The sequence below is a fragment of the Denticeps clupeoides genome, chromosome 5 (genome assembly GCF_900700375.1).
Source record: "Denticeps clupeoides chromosome 5, fDenClu1.1, whole genome shotgun sequence".
Classification (NCBI taxonomy): Eukaryota; Metazoa; Chordata; class Actinopteri; order Clupeiformes; family Denticipitidae; genus Denticeps; species Denticeps clupeoides.
Genome location: NC_041711.1, coordinates 15,313,091 through 15,338,089, shown reverse-complemented (window position 1 = coordinate 15,338,089; position 24,999 = coordinate 15,313,091). Strand labels below are relative to the sequence as shown.

Sequence of the window (24,999 nt, the reverse complement as noted above, 5' to 3'; positions counted from 1 at the left end):
ACTTTGTAGGATGCCTGTATGCTGTCTCCTGTCATTTTTCTTAGAAAATACACAATCACACCCACTGATTGTTTTCCAACAATTTATATTTTATTGTTCATTTCAGAATAAGTTGGTCCCCTAACCTCATGGACTGGTCTTAAAACAGAAGCCTTGCAAAACAAGGTTAAAATGAAGAGAGGTCAGGGTACTCTTTGGATGGGGGAGCCCAGAAGTCCTTGTAAAATGTGGGTCTTGGGTGGAGCCTCCACTGAGGCCCTCTGGTCACTTTACTCATTCAAGAGATCAGAATAAAGGGAGAAACTAAGGGTTCTTCTCTGCCTGCTCGACCGAATGCCCGATTCTATACTGACCCACTGACTCCTCACAGCTGGATCAACTCTTAAAGAGCAGCTTTGGGGAATATTCAGGTATGGGTCTGAAGTCAGATGACTAATTCCAGGGCGCTATTGGGAAAGGGATGAAACATGCACATTTCAAAGCCCTGAATTTCATGAAAACAGGCCATGCAAAAGTAAAATGAAAACTTCATTAATCCAGTCTTTCTGCATATCTCTCTAGTGCCCATAAAGGAAAGGGGACAAAGAGAGGAAGCACGGGAACGGGGCCCAGTTATGTCAGGAAGAGAAGGTCCGCTAATTTCTCACCAATCAGAAAGCCACAAAGATAATTCACATGCAAAGACTCACAAAAGCACATATTCACAGACTCTCCATTAAAAAAAAAAAAAAAAACACACATACAATGTACCTCATATAAAAGTCCCCTGTGCATCAGTACTGCTGAATAAAGAATAAACAAAATAATCTGTTACAGAAACAAGTCTCTTGAATGGACAGGTCTTCTCTGGCGTCCAGTCGACTTGAGAAGTCTTCCCTACTCCTTCATTTACTCCTCACTACTCCCACACCTCTTGTGCTTTCGGTAACAGCAGAACCCGGTTCAACTTTTTAGAGCCCCACTCCATTGTGCCAAAATACATTTATTGCAAACGCAAAGGGGGTCTCATTACTGACACACAACCGTGCTGGCATATTATGAGCTCAACAATAATATATATATAATATAGATCTGTGGATATAAACATTTTTTAAGAGAATATTCTGTGCAACCACATATGCAGCTTGTGGTGCTAAGGATTAATCTCTGATGAAGACATCTAACCTGGTAGTGTTGTTGATAAGCTCTCACACTCGCACGCACACACACTCCACTCTATACAGATATCTATATGGCACCAACTGCACTAACTTTTCTTCTGTCAACGAGAGTGGCTCTGCAGGACAAGTGTCAACCCAATAGTGTGACAGCATAACAATATGGAATGATAAGCAGGGGGGGAGGAGAAAGGTAACAAGTTCCTGTAACACTGCACTCCAAACTTATTTGGACCTTTTGGCATTTACTGTACAACGCTGATAAAATAGAGATCACCAAACCATATTTGAGAAAATGTGTGCTAAAGGTTTTAGAGGCCGAGGTTCCCCTCACCTCTTTCCCCAGAGAGTAACATTTAGGGTCAGAAGAGCTGAGCGCTGTTTCGGCGCCAGTGCTGCACAGTGCAGGCTTCGCCCTTCACAGACGACCTACAGCTGAGCTCAGACCGCCTCAGAGTTAAGGTAAGACTGGATTATTTATTTATTTTTTTAACACAAAGGTTGATTCCCAGTTGAAAAGAAAGAAATACAGATTATAGTTGATAAAGGGATCGGTTTCCATGCCCAGGCCAGATTTTAAATATATCTAAGCACTTGTTCACAGCAAATTTCTCAACTCACCACAGGACAAGCAAAGTCACACGACAACTCTATTCAAAAATCAATTTAGAAAAAAGCAAATGACAATTCAGAATAAAGAAAATGTTATTCTTCTTTCTTAACGGTCAGTCAGCCATTAGTGTCTATTATAACGCACTCACACAGAATCCCTCTCACACACCTCATATAATCCATACAAAGCCTTCATTTTATGTAAATATGGACAAAAAAAAAAAAAAACTCCCACAACAGTTATTACACGTCTCTCCTCTACCTTAACCTTCCCTTCTATATTTTCTATACTACCAAGAAATGTAATTCTCAGTATGTATACAAAGGTTATGGTCAGAAATGTGTGTGTGTGTGTGTGTGTGTTCTTGGGCTGTCTGAAGTGTGAGTATGTCAATTGTAGAGCAGCAGACGGTGTAGAGCTGGAGCAGGAAGGTGAAAGGGGAAATGCCCCCTAGAGGGTCAGTCAGCATAGTGCATGATGGACTCCACGTAGTTGCCAGGGAAGAGGCCGGTGGTGCCACTCATGACACCCTCATACCAACCATCGTCATTCTTCTTGATAACATAGATGATTGCCCCCTCCTGGAAAGACAGCTCATCCTCCTTGTCGCGACTGTAGTCATAGATTGCCACAACTATCAAGACAGGAGGATATGACAATGTCAGTCAAATCAGTGGAGTGGTGGTACTCAAAATAACTACACACAAGTGTGAGCTCAATGGATTCAGAAATACTATATCATAAACTAGGTAAAAATATGTACAATGGACCTTGACAGTCCACTGAGTGTTTTAAAAGGTTTCATGTGTTATAGTATAAAAGCACCCAAACATAGAATACCTTTCTCCAGGTAAGTGCGTGGGGCCCATGGCGGGTCCTCTTCGGCATAAGGATCACTGTACTCCACAACAGCCGACTCTTCTTCCTCATCTTCATTATCCTCATAGTCCTCAGGAGGTGGAGGTGGAGGGGCTGACTCTTCAAAAACAGGCTCATCAACTGGGGGTGGGGGTGGAGGTGTATCTGAGACTAGAGGAATAAGGAAAATAGAAATTATATAACACTGTAAAATAGTTGTCTGCAATTTTTTTTTTAAAGAGCATGCACGCAGCATCACACTAAACGTAGCACTCATTTGAGATCAGTTAACACATCTGAGTATACACTGATCAACCAGAACATTAAAACCACATGCTTGTATCATATGTTTAGGTATTCCCCTGCCAGGCCTGCAATTTTGGTGATGCTCTGACCCAGTCATCCAGACACCTTCATATTTTTCATGCTTCTTACACATGAAGAGAACGGACTGTTTTCCGTTGGTTTTGGTGCCTAATATATACCGCCCTTGACAGGTGCCAGGTTATTCACTTCACCTGCATTTTTAATGCTGTGGATGGCATAATGAGGTCACAGAGAGATCCCTCTGTGGATTACTGGCCATTGGTATCACCCAAGATTCTCCTCTACTGATGCATGCAATTTCAACAAGACTGACAACACACAAATGCGCTAAGAGACAAAGGCACAAACACACACAAAGGGGAAAAAACCTACACGCACATCAACAAGAGTGCGTGCCAACAGCAGAGACAGACTTACTGGTTTCCTGCACCCGAGCGGCGAAGCCCATCAGCGGAAGCTGAGGAGTGAACTGAAGGATAGAGGGAGGAGGGGCAATAGAGCCTACTGTCCCAGAGATGGAGAAATACAGGAAAAACACCACAGATAAACAGAGTCAAGACTGAGTGCAACTGTATTTGCAGTAGATGATGCAACAATTAAAAAACCCTGAGACAACAACAATAGCAAGAGGGGATGCTGTGAAGTAAGGTGTACAAAGATGTGAAGGTGAAATTTGTGAAGGTGAAAGGTGAATAAGCACATTTGTGAGCTTGACCACAGAGACCACAATTTTCTCACATTCAACATGACAATTAATACAGCACAGACTCATTTCTCAATTGCATAAAACAAACACCCAGTAAATAACCAAATTTTAGTTTCTCAACCCAGTCAGCAAGCACTGGTTTTAGTTATTCCAATTGCCAACATGTGTGAACAGACTGGGTTGAGACCCACACAGAGCCAATAGCAAAACCATATTCTAAAAGGTACATTACTTAAAACAATGGACCGTGCAAATTTGTCTATTTGTCAATACCTTGGTTCTGGTTGTAGTGCGGCCCTCCGTTGATCTGGTTCTGTGTCATGTTGGGGTTCTGGTTTTGAACAAGGGTGGGCTGACCTGTAACGGATGGAGGTCGACGGTAGGGCAATGATCCACCCACAGAGGGTGTGGTCTGTCGTGTTGCTGGCCGGTTCATACTGTAAAACTGAGGACCATTGCCTGCAGGACAAACAGCAGAAGACCAGGATAAGGTGCAGAAAAAGAACGACTCAAGTTGGACTAGACTCCCTTAGACCAGTCTTTGCCTCATATTCAACTATATCTTCCATTTTCAACATTTACATTTACAGCATTTATCAGACGCCCTTATCCAGAGCGACTTACAATCATTAGTTACAGGGACAGTCCCCCCTGGAGCAATTTAGGGTTAAGTGTCTTGCTCAAGGACACAATGGTAGTAAGCGGGATTTGAACCCGGGTCTTCTGGTTCATAGGCGAGTGTGTTACCCACTAGGCTACTACCGCCCCTCACTAAAGTTTGCATATCACACTTGATTAAGAACAAAATGCAGTTCTAACACAAATTGCATAAGCCAGACCTCCCCTTCTAATTGCTGGTCACCGTGCTCTATGAACACTAGTCCCAGCAGTGAAACTGAGATGTCCAGTACTGTGTTCTTTGTTGTTGTTTGAATTAAACTGGCCAAATATTAACAATCCTCATCATCTAAACCCTAGTCACTACTTGTGCTTACTAATATTTGTTAAGTTAGCTGAAACAGATCAAGTTTGCTTTCAAATTATACATCTCTTAATGCTCCTAATAACCTGGCAAGATGACCATTTCCAGAGACAACCTTTCTCAAGCTCTACAGAAATCACAGAAAAGCTGATATAAATGTTCCACCAGCCAATTTAATATGAAATATATAATCAATTAAAATGTAAAACTAGGTCCACACCAAAATGTGGCAAATAAAGGTGACATGGGTGCACACTAACCAGCTAATGCGGCAGCACACCTGCTGCCCATCTATGTAATAAAAGTTCCATACAGACAAATATTTGAATTTAAACAATAAGGTCCCACAATTTGAAAGAATATGAGCGTAAAATTATAGGAAAAAGTAGAAAAATAAATACTTTCAACCACCACATAGCACAAGTCACAAACATGCACTTTAGCATTTTAAGGAGAAAGGGAGGGAAAAAAAAAAAAAAAAAAAAAGATAACGGGCTGGGCTGTGAGGATGGGAATGGAGGGCGTGCTGAGAGGGAAACTCACCTTGTCCGGGTGTACTAGACGCACCAGAGCTGGTTGCTGTGAGAGTAGAGGGAGGAAGCTGGGGAGGAGGAGGGATTTCAGGAAGGGCTTCAGCATTGGGGACAGAGGTGGGCTCGGGTGTGGGAGGGGGAGGGGGTGCAGGGGGAGCAGGAGTTGAAGTGGAGGAAGAGGAGGCAGAGGAGGACGAGGAGGCAGGCGCCTTAGCAGTGTTAGGAGGGGCTGTGGCTGCACCTGAAGTTGGCAACCCACCATCACACCCACACAAGCACAGAGAGAGAAAGAAGGGAAAAAAGAGAGTGAGAGGAGCAAAAGAGAGATAGAAAGAGAGAGAGAAAGCATCAAAAGAAAAGACAGATGCTGTTACATTTCTGTCCATTAAGCTCAGGTACACAGAAGTAAGGAAGGGCTAGGAAAAGTAGACGAGAAGACAAGGAGTCAGTGTGGGATTAAAGAGGTCAAGCGGGTTAGAAGTTGAGGCTACAGTGCAAATCGACATTAATGGCAGCGCCCTTACCTGGAAAGGCTGCAGGTGGGGCAGGGGTTGGCACGGCGATAGGCACACCCACACTTCCACTGCCACTATTCTCTCGACTGCTGCTGCGACTGCTGGGGTGGCTTCCCCCACTGCTTCCGCTGCTGAACACACAGACACGCACGTGTACAGACACACACATTAAACACACATCCACACATGGTAGGTCAGGCTCGCTCAGTCACACTTCTAAGAATCCTTAGATTTAAAAAAATGACTAATAAAAGAATTAAAAGCTCTGCTGCAAAAGGAAAGAGAGGCCAAAGACACGGAATAAAATCTGAAGACAGACTGAAAGCGTAGAATAAAATCCAAAGAGAAACGAAAAGACTGAGTGGCGACTCCTTCTGCTGACAAGGACAGCACAAAGACACAGACATGGACAGCCGAAGAAAGAGACAAACTGGAGAACGGGATGGGGAAGAGAACAGGGCAGGAGGGATGGACGGATTTAGGTTCAGAGGCCTGCAGACATGGAGAAAGATGGCGCACTAATGGGTGTGGGTGTGCATGTCCAGCTTGCGCCAGAATAAACATATTCCATTATCATTTTTTTGTTAGTGACTTTTTGGGGGTTTGGCTGCAGGTTATTTGTAAACGCAGATCACTTTTGGGCTACAATCATTCTATCTATGGATTATTTAGGGTGCAATCAGAATAATCCATGAGTGTTCCATAAGCTAGTTTTCGTTTGGGGTATGCAGTTCTGCACCGGTGTATCTGTGTGATTGTGTGTGGGGGGTACCTGTACGTGCGGGTCCTCTGATTAACAGATGCGGTGCGTGCCGGGCTCTGCAGTGCCGGGGCCGTGTTTCGTGTTGGGCTCGGCACGTAGTCGTTAGGGATGACAGGGGGACGCACGGGCTCGAGCGTCCGGTATGGGGAGTGTCGCCTGCCGAGGGGGTGAGAGAGTTTAGGAGAGGGGCGGAGAGGGTGAGGAGGAGGAGGAGCAGGTGGTGGTGGTGGTGGTGAAGGGGTTGTTAATCTGCATCTTATCTCACATACTGTACTGCAGAAGACAACGATAGGTCTGTCGAGATGCTTACGAACTTTGCTCATGAAAGAATTGAGAAATACTCTATTGCTGGGACATACATTGGACAAAAGTCATCTAGACCGATCACAACATACAGTCTGACTAGGTATTTTAGTTTAAAGAGATGCACAACGGTGATTTTGTTTGTTTGCATGTCTAAAGAAACATTTTCTACTGGTTATGCTCAAGCGAGGGACGTCAATTTTAGTTTGCTGCACATTTTTGTGCATGACTGCCTTGTTACTAGGGTAACCACAGAAGGTTACAAGAAGGGGGAAGTACGCGGTCAAGAGAAATAAACAATAAACACACATCTTCTTGACCAATATACACACACACATGATTAACATCAGGTAAGCACATTCACACAAAAGCACAGATAAAAGAGCCTGTGGAAAAGAATATTTGCAACGAAGCTCTGAAACACTCTCTCTGCCTCAAATGCATGCAGATGAATTGATTATTCCACAGATTAAAAAAAGCATGATCTTTAAAAGTAAAGTGCAAAAAATGTGCTTGAATTTCCATGTTTGACCTTTCTTGTGCCTTTGTAAAGAGGAGGGAAAATGTTGTCCAGATGGCCAGTACACACAGAATGTTTCAATAAAGAAATATTTAACAATTGCAACGCTGGTTTCAATCAATGACAGTTGATTAATATATTCTTATCTGTGAAAATGACATCTAAGCAATTTGATTGGAGACTATTCCTTAATGCACCATGCACCCTCTTCTTGATAATGGTGAATGGTGAACAACACAGCCCAGTAGAACCTAGAATAACTTAAAATCATCTTGAAAAATGTTTGATCATTCTGTTGACAGGAAGGAGAAACATGGTAACGAATGGAGATTAGTGAATAACAGTGGATGCCTACAGATCTTTATTCCTGAATATAGAATGAAAGCACTTAAATAAATGTGAACGTTGAATATGCTGTTCTTAGGCTTCTCAGTTAATGTCAGAATGAGGAACCAACATGAACAATTTCAGCACTATATCAGCAGCCTTGTTTCAGTATCATGGTATAATCTCCCATTCTGATAAACAACAGCGGAGACCCAGCACATACCCAATGGTTCCTTTGCCGGGTCCCGGTGGGCTGGGTGGTTTTTGGGTGGGGGCAGCTGTGCGTGGTGCTCCACCAGTCTTCATGTTCTGTGCATTGACCTGGGAGAGGGAAAGGTCTTCATTTTAAACATCAACACAAGATTCCCTTAATCAAAAGTACAAAATATTCTCAATTAATGAAACACAGGGCAGTTATAAAAAGTTATAATAGGCAGCTGAAAGCAGTTATGTGCATACAATTAAATTTATGCCAATTAAGCTACATTGCAATTACTGCACAAAGCCAATTAATTCCTTGTTGGACAGTCTTACCTTAAACCTTAGTAACCACTTAATTCATTTATGAAGCAAATAAGAGAAAGGTAAAGACAGAAGACAATCAAATGGTTAGTACTGAGTGCAGAAACTGAGTGGCACACAATCAATTCAAAAAGTCTTGGGAGGGAAACAAAGTCAAGCAGGATAAAGGCAATTGAGAGATGTTCCCAAACTACATAAATCCTAAGAGAGATATATACACACACACACACACACACACACGCCCACCTTCACACCATGTCCTACATCGTCCAGGACACCGTAGTCGATTGGCTTGCGGATGTAGCGCACAGGCCTCTCAGGATTGGCTGGGGCAATAATCTTGTGTGTGCGTGAAGTGTTCTTATTGGTAGTCAGGATGCCAATCTCTCGCCTGGCCACCTTCTCTTTATGGATGTCCACAGTCTTCAAAGCACAAAATAAATAAATAAAGTGTAGAGATGTTAACACATACATGTGGTCTCAAAGTCAAGATTATTACACTCATCCTCAATCATGAATTCTAATGACAGTTTTGAGGTGTGTGTTTACTAGTGGAATGCAAGTTCTGGCTGTGCATACTTGCCGTATATGCTGGAATATGGTCTGTGTGTATGAGTGTATGTTTGCATCTGTGCTTGCATTCCTGGAGGCTTTGGCTTGTGCATGTACAACAGGTTTAGTCGCAGAAGCCATTTCCTATGTGCAAGCACAGGCATGTGACAAATTCTTGACACATATACACATTGGGGTGATTAAAGAGTCCACGTGTTTGCACCATTGCACACATTGAGGAGAAATGGCTGACTGACATGAGCTGTATATGTATTATGCTACAGATCTGGTTGATTTAGGGCAGGCATGTCAAACTCGTGGCCCACAGGTCACATCCCGCAAGATCCACCGCATACAGATCGATTAATGCCTGGCGATATGAAATGCAGACAACCCACAAACTACAGATCCCATAATGCAGCGTTTCAGTTCCATTGCCAATGTGCTATTTAAACCGCAGCTGCACCTGTACAGGAGCAGTTCCCACTTCAATGGCTAATGGGTTGTGAAGCAGCTTGAAATTGTTAATTTAGGGTGTATACTTGGTTGAATGAGGACTTACTACCAGAGATATTTGATTTAGTGCAAGTGTGTTCGTGTGTGTGTGTATGTATGTATGTACACATACCTGTGAGATGTGGTTGATCGAGGACTCCATTCGGCGTAGCTGAGACGCCTGGATGTCCAGCATTTGCAGTACATTGTTGGCGAGTGTGTTGATGAGGTATGCAACACTGGCCAATGACTGGGTGGTGTAGCTTTTGGTCTCCTCTAATGCTCTGTGCTTATCAGGGGACTGGAGAGACAAAGAGATTTTCTATTAAATAAACTCACCAACCTCTTGTTAAAAAAAAAAAAGCATCTCCTGCAATGCAGGAGACACATAAGGACACAAAGAATAATCAATCAGACGAGAGCGCAGCAAAGCAAGCCCCTAAGCATCCCATATGTCGACTGCAGCCATCAATCACCACTTGCCATCATCACTATGGAAACGCTGTACAACTGAAACAATGACACAAAATACAAGTGGCGTCTGGCTGCAGGAAACAGAGAGAAATAAACTGGAGATCTGATCTGATTCAGCTCAGCAAAAAAAAAATTGCTGGTGAATGCAGCGATAATTAGAGAACTGGCGTATAAACAATTCATGTCGAATGTGTCAAGAGAATGTCACGCGGCAGGTCACGCCTTTTTCTCAGTGCAGAGTAGGTCCAACAACATTTGATCCAGCAGATCAAAAGGTTACTGGTTTCAGGTACGAAGCTCATAGATTTATTTTCCCATTCACACATCTGCCCACATTTCCTTGCAGTACGTGGGACGTTCTCTCACCACAAACACTTTCGACCGCAACTGCGGTGACTCCTCCACTTTCAAAAACAGACACCTCCTGTGACTTTCTAGGTTTTTCCCCTCAGTCAACATTCCTAGAGAGACGGGTGGCACCGGTGCGCCACCACACGATCAAGGATGACAGAATTCTGCTGGCCGGGATCTTCGCTCGTCTGGCACTGTACGCAACGGACAAAACACAGCCTTAAATCAGCAGTCACCCTCCACACAGACAAAATCACACAAGCGTCACTTTGTGTTTCACTGGCAGTGAACCCGGCTGCAGTTACAAAGGCACAAACACTCTTAATTGGTGTCATAAATTATTTAATGTGAAACTAACCCCATTTACTCTAAAACAGGATGCAGTTATCTCTGTTTTCCCTCACACATTGCTGGATCTGGCAGAAAAAAAAGTTTTTTCACACCAGACAGAGTGCTAAAAAGCATTCAGCGTTAAATGTCATAAAATACACCAATTTTTGTAAAAAAAAAAGCAATAATAATGCATGCAACACCACCATCCAAAAAAAAGCATCCTAAATTCATGACTGTTTCATAGACGGCACCGTGCCGCTGCTGCCGCCTCTTCAAAGTCCAGTCATGTATGAGAAGGATGTGGTTGGCAAGAAAAATATTCAGTTTAATGCCATATTCAGCTCCAACCTTCACTCAAATACACACACACACACACACACACACACACACACACACACAGGAAGAAAGAAAACAGTCTAAAAATAATGAAAATCAGAAAAGAAGGAAATCGGGGCCAAGGAGGAATACCAGATACCAGTATCCTCCACAGCGATATATCGGCTCACTGCTCAGACGACCTTCTTTGCAGCCCTTAACGCCACATTTACACACATATTCAGTTCACGGGGGCACAAATATATCGGCTTACTGCTGCACCAGTCTTTAAAAGGAGAAAGCACATAATAGCGCGCGTTAACTGCATTATAGCATAACATATTTAGTCTTAACACCCTTCAAGGAAAGGAAAACTCCTTCCATTACAAGGAAGATCTCATTGTGTGTCATATGTTGTGTCTATTGTAACAACTGTTGTACGTGCGCTGCTCCACTGTCCCTTCTAAATTGCCCCTCGGGGACAAATAAAGTTCTTTGAAATTGAAAATGTTTTTAAAATGTTCATAAGGAAATCGGGTTATTATGAGAAAAAAAAACTAACATCGATATCGGGCGACGGCGTCAAACAGCTAAGAACGTTTAGAACAAACCGCGACTGTCGCGGCGCAAGACTGCGGGCCTGGACGAGAGAGCCGGGCGGTGACGCTCATTCCGCGCGGCGCAGCGTTACACAAAAACAAGCATGTCGCTCACCGCCCACACGCGGCGCACGACTTATTAATCACAGCAACGCCGCTGGGCTCGATTCCACGTTTACTTCCGTCCGTGTCGATTCAACGGCGCAAATAACGTCGTGGCGTTACGGGCTGAAACGCGCACCGGTTACTGGCACCGCCGGCCCGGGCCACGCAGCTCCCACACACTGACGACAGTAGCCCCGTTAGCCAGTTAGCATCGCCGCGACAGTGATTTGCGGATTTGGGTCGCTTCGCTTCCCCTAAACGAGCACCGACCCGGAGCACCTTCGGCATTCGGCGCCGCAGAGAGGCGCTCGGAGGGTCTGCGGGAGCCGCGACGGCAGCGAGCCTCGGAGGGAGACGCCGCTGGACAGCGGCGCCAGCCCGCTAACAGGCTCCACGAAGCCCCGTACAGGCGTCACGTCGCCCGGCGCCCGCTCCCAGGCTGACCTGCACGTAGTTACTCTCGCAGTACTCCGCGACGCGCTCGAGGTTGGCGAAGCTGTCCAGCAAGGCACCGCGTCCGGCCGGAATCTCCTCTTCCAAGAGCATTTGTAGCTCCGCCATCTTCACATCTTAGGAGCGGAGTGCTGGTGCTGGTGGGGGTGGAGGCGGCAGCGAACCCGCCCGGTGCTCCCCTATGGACGCCGTGTCAAAACAAAAGTCTCCCGACAGGGCCCGATGGCCGCCCGCGGAAAGGCGACAATCCTGCCGACTAAAACCAGGAGACGTTTCACACGCGCGGGTCCTCACTGGCTGATTAATTCAACGTTCAGCACTACCGATATACTGTAAAAAAAAAAAACAACGTATTTCTTTATAGTTTAAAAAAATTCAGTAATTTAAATTCCAATTTGTTATTTGTCACATACACAGTCATACACGGTATGATATGCAGTGATATGGAGTTCTATGAAGTGTTGTGGTTGTTGAGAGCTTATGTAACGAATAAATTGCAACATTCCTTTGTGGATTTTCATAGAAGTGACATTATTGTGATACAGGGTTAGGTGATATTGAATATATATACACTCTGTACATACGTGCGCACACAAGTTTTTTATATATAGACATATTTTAATCCAAAGTTATTTGAAGAATATATGTTTGAATTGTGAACTTGTGATATTAGAATTACTTTTTGCTGCTTCTATCATGTACTGTTCACATTTTGCTGTAAAAATGTAAATTTCCCACTTGTGGGACTAATAAAGTATCATGTTATCTCATACAAAATGTATTGTAATTTGTAATTTTCCTTCATGATCAGAGCTTAGAGTTTGTCGGAATTTGTGGGGTTTTGTTTGTTCATTTGTCTCTTGAGGATTGACCACAAGTTCTCAATTCGATTAAAGTTAGGGGAGTTTCCTGGTCATGGACCCAATATATTCCCAGAGTCACTTAGTTATCACTTTGGCCTTATAACATATCAGGACATATCAGTCTGTCCTTATGTTTTTCTTGGAGAGAAGAACGCTTCTTGCTGCCCTTCTTGACACCAGGCCTGACTGTGCATGTAGATGCCCTCACACCTGCCTGCTGGTATTCCTGAGCAAGCTCTGCACTGGTGGCACCCCGATCCCGCAGCTGAATCATCTTTAGAAGTCATGGTGCTCACTGGACTTTCTTGGGCATTCTTCACAACACAACGTGTCTCCTTGAAGTTTTTGATGAGCTCATAAATGGTTGATTTAGGTGCAATCTTAGTAGCAGCAATGTTCTTGCCTATGAAAAACCTTTTTGTGCAACACAATGATGAATGCACATGGTAACCATGGTTAACAGATGTATATGCAAATTATGTATATTCTGGAGTATAAGCAAATTGGCATAATACAAACAGAAGCAGCAAACCTTGTAAAAAACAGTATTTGTGTCATTCTCAAAACTTTTGGACACTGTGCAATTTTTGGCCCATGTTAATCATTATATTTTTGAAAATACAGGGCTGAATGTAGTATTTATACAGCTATTTAGAGAAAGTCGTGTGTTGTGATCGGTTTTATTTTTAGGTCATATTGTGATATCTGTTGGGATTGTGTATTGCGTTTTGATATCGTATCGCGGGATTCTCTGTGATTCCCACCACGATCTAGAAACATTTACTCCCGACGTTCATCATGGCGTGCTTCTTTACACATTTTCGTTTGCATTTGCTGCCAAAAAAAACGGCAACTATCTGCTCTGTTAATCCGGCACTTGTAGAAGAACAATTAGAAGAACACTGCTTTCAGGACAGATCTGTTGCTAACCAATCACACAGCGCCATCGAGTTGTTACAGGAAGCAGCTCATACGTCACTTCCTGAATTCGTCCTGAGAACGCTTCCAAAACATAACCTCCAAGTAAATCAAAGTAAAAAAGTCGATTGGTAATTTTTAAGGACCAATATGTTGTCAATAATTAATATTTAGTTTTTATAACGATAATTGAAATAGGCTTGATATCACGCCTAATAAATGCATATGTGTGTACATTTTTTTAAATTTTGCCTCACCACAACTAAGCCAAATGGATGACCTCAGCAACCTTGTGTGAATTCAAGGACTAGCGCATTATCACATTATCAAATGAGCTGAAAGGAATCAAGTGCAAAGAAGAACTCAGCAAATAGGCCCCAACAAATACCACAATCACAAATGTACCCAGAATCAGGACTTTTGAAGAGGCCTGCAAAAGTTCTCAGGGTTGACCAGAGCCAGCCGAGCACAGCAGCTGTGGGATAAGAGGAAGAATTAAGGAGGGTTACTCCAGTGCCTCCAGTTTAATCCCCTGTACAGTCTGGAAGCCGAGCGCTGGCGGAGGGAAAAGAAAATTCCTGCTCTTGGCTTTCCTCAAATCTTTTGACCCACATCCAGAGTCTGGAAACAATGGGATGTGGAGGTTGCCTCTTCTGTGTCACTCCAGTGCAAAAGCTCCTTTGTGAGAAATTGGAGCTGAGGTCAGCAAGGTCCAGATGCTTCTCATCCTGTCATTCTCCGCATCACAGACAACTGTGCTGGCAAAGAATTTGTGGTTAAGGATCTGGGCTCAACTGTTGGCTCTTTCTGCTTTGCATGTTCTTCTAACTAGCAGGTCAGGACAAAAAATTTTAAGACTTTTTTTTTTGTAAGTAAAGGAATGGATTTACCTTGCATCACCCTGACATCTATAGGCTTCTCTTATATTTTTGTATTGTCAAGGAACTGGGATAATGTTCTTTTTCACATAATTGTGTAACTAACTACTATTTGTAGTAAATCAATATAGTGTAAATTATGCTTTCAATAAGCAAATATATTTAAATTCAATATGTATGACAGTAATACGAAATACAATGACAATAATGAAAACATGGGAACCTTATAGGCAAACGGCGGTTCCACCCGGACCACTTTGGTGTAGCACGGTGCAGCCAAAACAACCACGTTGATTAAGACGTGCTTTCTAAAAGTGTGTGTATCGGCTTCAGGTGGCAAGATGGTTGGCAAGATAAAACGAGGCCGACAGAAGCTCCACCAGGTCGCCGTGAAGCTGAACGTCGCCGCGGAGGAGCGGTCCAGTCTGGAGAGGCTCCCCGTGCCCGCTGTCGGTGCCCCGTTTCAGATCCCGGCTGCGGCACAGCAGCAGGCGGCGAGGGCCGAACCCCTGAAGCAAGTACAGGTTAGAGATATTATAATAACTAAAATATGTATAAATTAAGCCTCTAGTCCGCTTTATTAGTGTCGAATGTTAATATTAGTGTTGTCAGCGAATACATATAAAAATAGTAAAATTATTTCAATTATTAATGCAATGACTAGGACGACAGGAAAATCCAAGTGGGAATGGTTTGCCATATCTTTTACTTACTCAGTAATACAATCGTTTCTAGAATTGTACCTAGAACTATAGATTCGACATTCCAATTGGAATATTTTATCATTGTTTTATTTTCTGATGTTCATCACTAATGAGGATCATTTCTGCGCAGAGCTCTTTTCCGGTTGGAATATTTGCTGGAACAGAAATCACACCAGAGTCACTCATACAGACGTTAAAGTTCGAAGAGCAGAAGAATCCAGTACAAGCAGATACAACGGGTGAGTTTTTATATTCCCGCCACTAGATGGCGCACACAAACAAATGAACCAAACTAAACATTAACGCTCGGTTAAAATTAATCAAATGAATAAAAAACACATGCAGTTAATCAATATGTCATTTGCAAACACCTTTTTCAGAAATTAATGGTTATAACAATGCATTGGTCTAAGTTCCTTTTTTGTTTATGCACAAATTGAGATGTGTTTATGTATTATCTGTAAATACATAATTTGTATTAGAACTCTAAAGTTACTCAGAACTCTAATGTGTGCCAAATACAGGTCCTCCAGACCATTGTGGAATGACCTTTTCCCTGAAAGTTTGGAGGTATTTGGGGTAACTGGGTCTGGTGCTTTAATGCCACTTCCATTTGGAGAGTCAGGGGTTGAGTTAAGGGATTTATGAAGTTGGGTCAATTCAAAATGTGCTAAATTAGCACCCTGAGGAGCAGCAACAGGCAACTAGTGACAAACTTTGCCACTTACGTTGCGTTTGGAAGCAGGTAGTGTTCTCCAGTCATCTCCCAAACCACAGGCTTGTCCATCACACTGTGCCAGTGTGTATAATTGCAATGTATAATTGATTGCTCCAGAGAACCCACTTCTCTGCTTTTTACTTCTTTCCACGTACTATGACATTTGTCACCAGTTGACTGCATGGGGAAGTTGTTGCAGTGCGTTTATTTGCTAAATGTTTTGAATGAGGCATCAGTGTCCCTGAGCTCCCATTCTTCTGCATTGTGTGCCCTATAATAACTGCTTTATCCTTCACACAACAGTAATCAATAATAGTTTCAACCTACCAGACTGTTTTGCTGCTTTACATATTTGTACACACATAGATTCAAACCATGTTATATCATATAAAATAGTTATAGATGTTGCAATATAAATGATCTATTCTCTCATTCTTTGGTCAGTGTATGTTGCCTGTACTTATTTGTAACCATGGTGATTGATCGACAGTGCTGAATAGATTAGATAGATTGCTGTGTGTGCTTGTATGAACCAAAATCTCAACTTTGAGATGGAAACTGATTTTCTTATCTGTTCTACAAAATCATAAATGTCTCTCTTTGGCTGCTCCAGTTAGGGGTTGCCACAACGGATAAACTGGTTTGGTTGGCCTCACAAAGGTTTGGCAGACACTAAGCTGATGGCACTAAATATTTATTTACTATACCCAAGTACACTGACTGTTCTGTCAATATCATGTCAATCTTTGTATTGTGTATTACCAAATGTCAAATAATATAATATCTCAGTAAACAGAGATTTTAATCATGCCTTGTAGTCCATAGTGCTGTACCAGTCAAGATCTGATATGATTAATATACCCATTGGTGCACACTGACTGATGAATGCGACAATTCTAGGCTTGACCTTCACTTATTTATTCATGAAACACACACACACACACAGAATGTTGGTTTAGAAATGGTCCAAATCTCTGCAGTAAGACTTGTTCAAAATGAGCTGCGCTTCAGTGTTGTAAATAAGCTGTTTGTGAAATCCAGCTGCATCACTGCTCTTGACACACGTGGCTCTGTGTGTGTGTGTGTGTGTGTCTAGTCTGCAGCTGTAAGCTTTACGTTTGAGACTACCTGCTAAATTAGTATTTGGCTTTTTAAAGCAGACTGCATTGAGAGGTCTCATGTATTTTCTAAAATACTTGCTTTTGTGTGTTGTTGGGGGGGGGGGGGGGGGGGGGGGGGAGATATTTAGTGCGATTTTGCTAGTATGTTTTCTTTGGCTCCTTTGTGTCAGCCTGCACGCGTACAAGCGTGTAGGAGTGATGCTAACCAGAGCTTGCTCACTCTCTCTCCCTTACTTGCTTCATGCAAATGATGACTTTTCTCTCTTGCTGCAGGGTTTGACTAAAATAGCACCAGTCTGCTTCATCTTGTCTCTGTCACTCCCCCCTCCCTTGTCTTGATCTCAGTCTCTTTCTCACACACACACACACACACACACACACACACACACACACACACACACACACACACACATGCTCAAAACACACAGAAACATCAGCATCCTTGGTTCAGTCTTACAGCTCTGATCCGCTCTCTGGAGAACCTTTAATTCTCCATCGATGAATATTCCAGGAATATGAATAGGAATATTCATGTGTCCACTGTGTCCACTACAGTCAGGGGAGAAAAAAAAATCCCTGCTGATTTGATAGTTTGTCCACTTCAAAAAGAAATTCAGTCTAATTTCAGGCTTATTTGAAAAATAACCAAAAAATCCAAAATGATTAATTAAAAAAATTATTTTATTTTATGAAGGATTAAGTGTTTGCTCCCCTGTCTCCCAGTTGTATTTTATACAGGTAAGGAGCTGACATTGGGAGCTTCTCAGCTCCTTACCTGTATACAACATACCTGTCCATAGAAGCAATCCATCAAGATTCCAAACTCTGCACTATGGCCAAGACCAACAGGTTTTCCAGGGCGAGATTGTGGACCTACACAAGGCTGGAATGGGCTGCCATCCTCATATTATCTGGGAACCATTGAAAGACCATTCCTGGTTCCTTTATGTTCTCTTTATGTTTTCTTTTTCTGCTAAGGGGACAGGACAACGGAAGAAAGAGAGGATAGATGGGACCAAATCTTTGTGAGCGTGTCTTTTCCTCATCAAGGGCATTGAAAATGGGTTTTGGGTGGGTATTCCAGCATGACTATGATCCAAAACGCACGGCCAAGGCCACAAAGCATTGGCTTAAAAAGAAGCCTTGGAGTGGCCTTGTCAGTCTCCAGACCTAAATCCCATAGAAAATCTGTGGAGAGAGTTGACTGTTCGAGTTGCCAAACATCAACAACTAAACATTAATGATTTGGAGAGAATCTGCAAAATCCCTGCACACCTGGCAAAATAACAAGAAATGTCTGACCTCTGTGACCTTTATGTCAAATACTTATTCATGACAATGCACATTAACAAAATAGTTATGAATTATTGTTCTGTCTCACTGTTCAAATAAACCTCCCACTGAAATTGTAGACTGATCATTCCTTTGTTAGTAGACAATCAAACAAAATCAGTGATTGATCAAATAATTTTTTCCTTGACTAATAAAATGGTGGATAAAAGCACATCTCGCAAAGCCGTGTTTGCCATTATTGTCAAATAACAGCAATGTGCAGAAGCATCTGGCGTTCTCTGTAATAAACATGTAATAATAACCATAAACCTCTATGGTTATTCATAGGGATCATCTGTAAGAAGTGGCACTTCTGCGATCGGGTCGGGTATTTTTCTGCACACACGGTGTTTGCTGAATGTGTGGACCTCAGCTGACCAGTCAAAAGAGTCTTCTCTACGGACCTCTGAGGAGGAGAGCCTTTATTTTCCCTGGAGTGTACTTATGCATCCCTTTTCACTCTCCGTTCTTTCTTGGGCGACTGTAGATCAGCCTCCTTGGTTGCTTTGACAGATCTGCCTCTCTCTGCTCTTTAATTGGGAGTATCTGTGTCGCAATGTGACCCAGGAAAACCTCATCCTTAACCTTGGAGTCAGCTCCCAAGACGCTGCTTCTCACCACAGTCTGGAGAGAGAGAGAGAGAGAGAGCGCGTTCCTTCCAGAAGGGTCGAAGGCAGCTAAAGATGCTTCATCAAAATGAAGATGCTTGGGGTGGGATTGGAGGGGGCAGGTGGAATTCTCTCGGTGTTTATAATTGACGCTATCCATTTCACCTATGCTGAGAACATGATGCCCTCTGTGGGACACATGTGGTGGGAAGCACTTCCCCCCCCCTCTCCCTCACCACAAACAGGCCGGCAGATTGTGTTTCCCGATTCAGCAGTCATGGAGGTAGTGTCAGCGGCGCTCCAGATGCCTATCAGCCTGTACTCAGCTACTTCAGTGGCACAACAAAGCACTTGTTTGCACAGTGGTGGCAAGTGAAGTATTCTGCTGGAGAGAATTCTCATTTGGGGCGTGATGGGCTGCTGCTGCTGCTGATTTCGGCTTGTAGCTGAATAACGATGGAAAATTTGAGGTGGAAGGTTGATTTCATTTAAAATGTTACAGGTTCTTGAAGATTTTTATGTGTTCAGTACTGCTCATTTGGAATAGTTTTGTTTTGTGTTACATACTCTCAAATACATAAAACAAGTCTGTATGTGGTCGTCCTGCTATAGGTTAAACTCTTGTCTTGTCAGCCTTCTTTCTGTGTCAATGTTGAGGTGTATTCAGAAGAGGCATGATTGAATGCATGAATGTTTACTCAGACATTCATACTCTTCATAACATTCTGGAGTATATGCAAATTACCAGAATAAAAATGAAAGCAGTAAAGTTTGTAATCCAGTACTTAACTCAGTCTCAAAACCTTTGTCCATGACTGAACATGCGAAAGAAAGTGAAGTCATTGTCATTACGGGTCCGCTTCTTTACTGGCTAGGCCAACCACTGCCCCCTATAGATACATACATACATACATACATACAAACAATTATTACATTCAGTATGATCAGAAGATGGCAGCAGGCCAGGGATGTTGATGCTGATGCTGCTTAATGAGCAAACAATCTGCTGTAAATGCATCTGAAATTTCTTTTAGATTTTGCTACTCTTTAAATTATTTTTTTAGTCATGTTTTTTTGACTCATTTGAATACTTGCGTATTTGCTAAAACATGGTAAGCCAGTATCCAGTCCATGGATTTAGACTAGTTCCAGATTAAAAACATTTTTGAACAGACAAATTAATTTAAGTTTCCTTGTAATCTCAATAAAAGGGAAACTAAACCTCTGCGTTTTACTGTTTAAACAGAGTTCAAGACTCTAGTTAAGTCAGAGAGAATCACAGCGGGTCATAGTTGCTTAATGATTTAGTTCATGGGATCTGCCATCCTCATATTATCTGGGAACCATTGAAAGACCATTCCTGAAAGATGTGAAAATTGTGCATGGTCTGGTTCTTTATGATCTTGCAGTTAAGTGTTTTATAAAAGAAAAACAGAACACTGATGCTGTGGTGGAGGATCAACATTCAGTCATCTCCATGTCAGGTCACATCTGGCATAGAGATCAGAGACCATTGGGTTCATCTACAGGGTATGGAGTGGCTTCTAGGCTGTCCTGTCCTTGGGGATCAGTTATTCAACACAGCCCTTGTCACTAAACAGAATTGTACTGTGACACAGGGTATGCTGGAAATCCTGTGTGGTTATGGGCCGACCAGCATTGATGCCTCTCCATTGCCAAACCCAGAAAAAACCCACCAAACTTTTGCCTAAGATCAAGATCAATCTGATCGGTCTTCCAGCGGGGGACTATATATTAAGCGGATTTTTAGAACTGGGAGTTGGCAAAGGGGCTTGCTTCTTGCACTCCACGCATTAACACAGTATTGCAATGCCTGTGGGAGCGGAGCACCTTTAAGGCAGTGGTGGCCAAGGTGCCACTGAGCAAAGTTCCGTCCCCACACACTGCTCCACGGGCACCTGTCATGCTCACCAAGGGTGATTGGTTAAAAGCAGAGGACACATTTAGTTGTGTGTGATGTGTATCACAATGACAATCACTTCACTTTCAAGTAAGACAACAGACTGTCTAATACAATTTTATTATGATGTATAAGATTCCATATAAAACTCACCCACACCTTGTGAATATTATTTTTTTTATAAGCTCAGTAAAAGTTTAGTGTACTAGAATTGATTTATAGGGCTGATCAAGCCCTGTTCCCACCTTTTACCATGCCATTTATATTTGTGAGATACATGTCAAATTGTTGATCGTTTATAACCAAGTTATACTGCAGAATTGTTTTTTTGCCCTTGTGATCCGAGTCCCACCTGGTTTCCTGTGCAGGAGTGCAGAAGAGGGAACCTTCTGTTTATGAGAGTAATAATTAACTGTGGGTTGGGGGGAGGACACATGGACGATGCAGAGGGGAGCCGTTAAACTTGGGTGGTGGAAAACTAATGAAATAGACAAAATAAAAGAAATTGCACTCAGGAGAGGATGGACCTCATTAGCTGCAGAGCAGATGGCCTTTTGGAGTTTATTGATTAAGCACCTTGCTCTTTGGGGTCCCTGTTCTCATTATCCCAATTTTCATTACTGAAGAATGTATTAATGAGCTTGTATCACGATCTCACACTTTGAACAAAGTCAGACAAAGTCTGGGAAATGTGCTGGGCATTGTAAATGTTCTGAATCCGTACAGTTGTTGATTCAGAGAGACGTCAAACCAATTTAGATTGGGATTTTTTTAATGTGATTTCATCATGCAGTTCTTGCTAAAAACATAGTGAATTTAAATTTTTCCGTTCAGTACTGTTTCCATTCCTGCTCTCAAAACTGCTTATACAATAAAAAAAAAAGTTTTGTGTTCATCTAGGTGTATTGGCATACATTCTTTAAAATATTGTTTTGATGTCTGTCTGGATTTTCTCTTGTATATCTTTCTAATTGAAGAATCTCCAGTTATGTCTCTGGAGGATACATGGTGGCCTATCGTATTGAGTCAGTCGCCGTCTCTCATTACCAATATCCGGAAGAAGAGAATAAAAGCAGAGGACAGAATTTGATCCTTTTCTTTTACTCTTATGGTGCTTCACAAGGAAAAGAAGTGTAAAAGAACCACGATTGATTTTAGGTTTTATTATGCCTGGACGGCAGAGGTTCACCATGCTCACCCCGAATGTCACTTTCTTTGGACAGCCACTTTCAGAGGTGAGTTTTAGACAACAGCTAGTGGAATTTTAGAAACCGGGAGTAGAAATGCAGCAAGAACGTCATCTGTGTTGCTGTTTGTGTAAGTCAGGCCTCAGAAGTTAGGGCAGGTCTGTCCTCAGAGGCCTGTACAGCAGATGGTATGGGAGTGTGTCTCTATTAAAGAGAAATAAAAAGTTGGGCTTTTGGCCTAAAAAAAATCATAAATGATGTCCCCTTTGGGGTCAATAAAGTATCTATCTTTCTATCTATTCATCTATCTATGTAAATCGCTGCAATGCAGGTGGCTGCAGATGGTCTTCATGACAAGGCTGTCTGTCTTCTTGCAGTGTACCATCACCATCATCTTCTTCCTTTGGCTGCTCCCGTTAGGGGTTGCCATAGAGAATTAACTAGTCTGGCTGTCCGCATAATTTATTGGGCAAAAGTTTTTTGCCATGCACCCTTCTCGACACATCCCAGCGGCTGGGTTCTTCTGACATTATACTACACTGCCCAAAAAAATCTAGGGAATACTTAAACAACACAATGTAACTCCAAACTGTCCACTTAGGAAACAACACTGATTGACAATCAATTTCACATGTTGTACACAGGTGGAATCTATAGGCAATTAGCAATACATCCCCAATAAAGGCGTGGTTCTAGAGGTGGTAACCACAGACCACTTCTCAGTTCATATGCTTTCTGGCTGATGTTTTGGACACTTTTGAAATGCCAGTGGTGCTTTCACTCTAGTGGTAGCATGAGACGGAGTCTACAACCCACACTTGTGGCTCAGGTAGTGCAGCTCATCCAGGATGACACATCAATTGGCCCTGGGTTTCTCCTAATGCACGACAATGCTAGACCTCATGTGGCTGGAGTGTGTCAGCAGTTCCTGCAAGACGAAGGCATTGATGCTATGGACTGAACCGCCCGTCCCCCAGACCTGAATCCAATTGAGCACATCTGAGTCATCATGTCTCGCTCCATCCACAATGCCACGTTGCACCACAGAATGTCCAGGAGTTTGCTGATACTTAAATCCAGGTCTGGGAGGAGATCCATCAGGTGTCCCATCTGCCACCTCAGCAGGAGCAGGAGCAGGCCCAGGCATTTTTAGGCAGGTCATACAGGCACATGGAGGCCACACACACACTACGGAGCCGCATTTTGACTAGTTTTAATGACTTACATCAAAGTTGGATCAGCCTGTAGTGTGTTTTTCCACATTCATTTTGAACGTAACATGGTTTTCTAGACATTATATCATCACTACTCAAAGAATTTTCCAATATGTTTTTATAGTCTTTTTGAATGGATTTGTGCAAAATGTTAAATGGCTGAAATTCTGTTAAGTGCTGTTGAGATTTATATGCTGCATCTGTACCTTTTGCTATAATGTTTCACCTCCATCATTGCACACTGCACTTTATGTTCACTTGTATATAAGATTTATTTTGTTTTTTGCCTATTTATTCATAAAAGTAGATATGGTTATTTATTTATAAATCACAAACAATCCACAACTTTGAAAATAACACCACATCCTTGCACATTGTTGTTGATTGTTGTTGTTGTTTTTTTCCTACACTGTACTTTAGAGACACCATCTACTGGAATCAAATTCCTTGTATGTGCTTGCACTTGGCAAATAAATACGATTCTGATTCTGATTCTGAAAGAGCACAGTTATTCAATTTAAGGTAATGTACATGTAGATAGATGTTTTTATTGATCCTGTGGGGAATTTTAATGTATTGAAAATAAAATGTTCCTTCGTCATTGAAATGTGCTTTTTACATTACACAGGCAGCATTTCTGATTTACCTTGTTACTCACAGAGGAGCCATGCTCTTGAGCAGCTCTAATGTTGTGAGCACCTGAAAGCTGCTTTGGTCTCCAGACGCATTGAATGTGCTTCACAAACCTGAAGGTGCTGCAGGCCATAAATCACAGAGACCAGGCACTCGACTCGCCTATTTCTAGGGAATTAAAGGACCTGCAGCAAGAAGCAGCGACATTTGATGGTAATAAAGTATTTAGCACCAGTGGTGCAGAATCCAATTAAAGTACTTTGTGCTGAAATGACTAAAGGCACAAATAAGTACATTTTCCATGTTACTCTTACTAAAATTAACAGAATTATTTGAATTGTCTTGTTCTTATTAGTCAAATTTACTTATATTATTTATCCTGATTTAAGCTATTATACTGAATATGATTGTATGGAAATCATAATGAGAACCTGAGATGCCGAACCAGACTGGCCCCTGCTGGTTTTTGTATGCAGTGAATTGGGGGATATGCTGTGTTTCTGCTTGCCGTCAGTAGCAGAAGTAAACTTATCAGAAGTGGAAAAAATCCAACTGAAAATGTCAGATTGGAGCGAAAAATAACTTATTCATTGTGATTCTCAAAGGCACAAATCAATCCCAGAAGCAACTTATTGGTATTGTTTGAGTGTCTGGCCTGTCATTGTGAAGTCCCTCAGGTGTGAAAGATAGGAAACACACACTCACAAACCAACTCAAGCTGAGAAATACCTACCTGTCACCTGCCTCTAAATGAAACTAGACCGTTTTAAAGGAAAAGTGTCTGACATTCCTGCTCCTTTTCTGAATACTGAGGCTCTGAGACTGCAGATCAGAATTCCCTCACTTTAACTTCAGCATCTTTTATTCTGGCCTGTGGCTAATAGTGTTGCCAAATCTTGTAGCAGAAGATGAGGTTTGTGTGTGTCTGTGTGGAAGTGTGTATTTCTGAGTCTGATGTCTTTCTTTTTATTTTCTACTTCCATCCCTGCTCGTATTCTGTGGTGTTCAGTTTTGCTCTAAATGAGTTTCCATGATTCTGCAGTAAAACACCCATTTCACCATTTAATAGCTTTCCTGTTTATCCTCTATCACAACTCTT

General features: G+C 42.3%; 1 protein-coding gene and 1 pseudogene across 17 annotated transcripts; one reads left to right on the top strand and one right to left on the bottom strand.

Annotated features, from left to right (window-relative positions):
- Window positions 1–65: 65 nt before the first annotated feature.
- abi2b (abl-interactor 2b) lies at window positions 66–12,044 on the bottom strand. Of its 17 annotated transcripts, none has more exons than XM_028978884.1 (12): window positions 11,795–12,044; window positions 9,307–9,474; window positions 8,373–8,549; window positions 8,139–8,156; window positions 7,828–7,925; window positions 6,464–6,610; window positions 5,701–5,819; window positions 5,187–5,417; window positions 3,935–4,120; window positions 3,373–3,456; window positions 2,611–2,799; window positions 66–2,404 (listed from the first exon to the last, which is right to left on the bottom strand). In XM_028978884.1, exons 1-12 carry the CDS (start codon window positions 11,909–11,911, stop codon window positions 2,229–2,231), a joined length of 1,710 nt encoding a protein of 569 aa, XP_028834717.1. In that variant the 5' UTR covers window positions 11,912–12,044; the 3' UTR covers window positions 66–2,228. The 17 variants fall into 17 exon arrangements, with proteins under 17 accessions (XP_028834717.1, XP_028834702.1, XP_028834701.1 ...); XM_028978869.1 differs by having other exon boundaries at window positions 5,701–5,822; window positions 11,795–12,041; XM_028978868.1 differs by having other exon boundaries at window positions 3,373–3,459; window positions 11,795–12,040.
- Window positions 12,045–20,635: 8,591 nt separating this feature from the next.
- On the top strand, window positions 20,636–20,801 carry LOC114791375 (uncharacterized; annotated as a pseudogene).
- The last annotated feature ends 4,198 nt before the right edge of the window (window positions 20,802–24,999 follow it).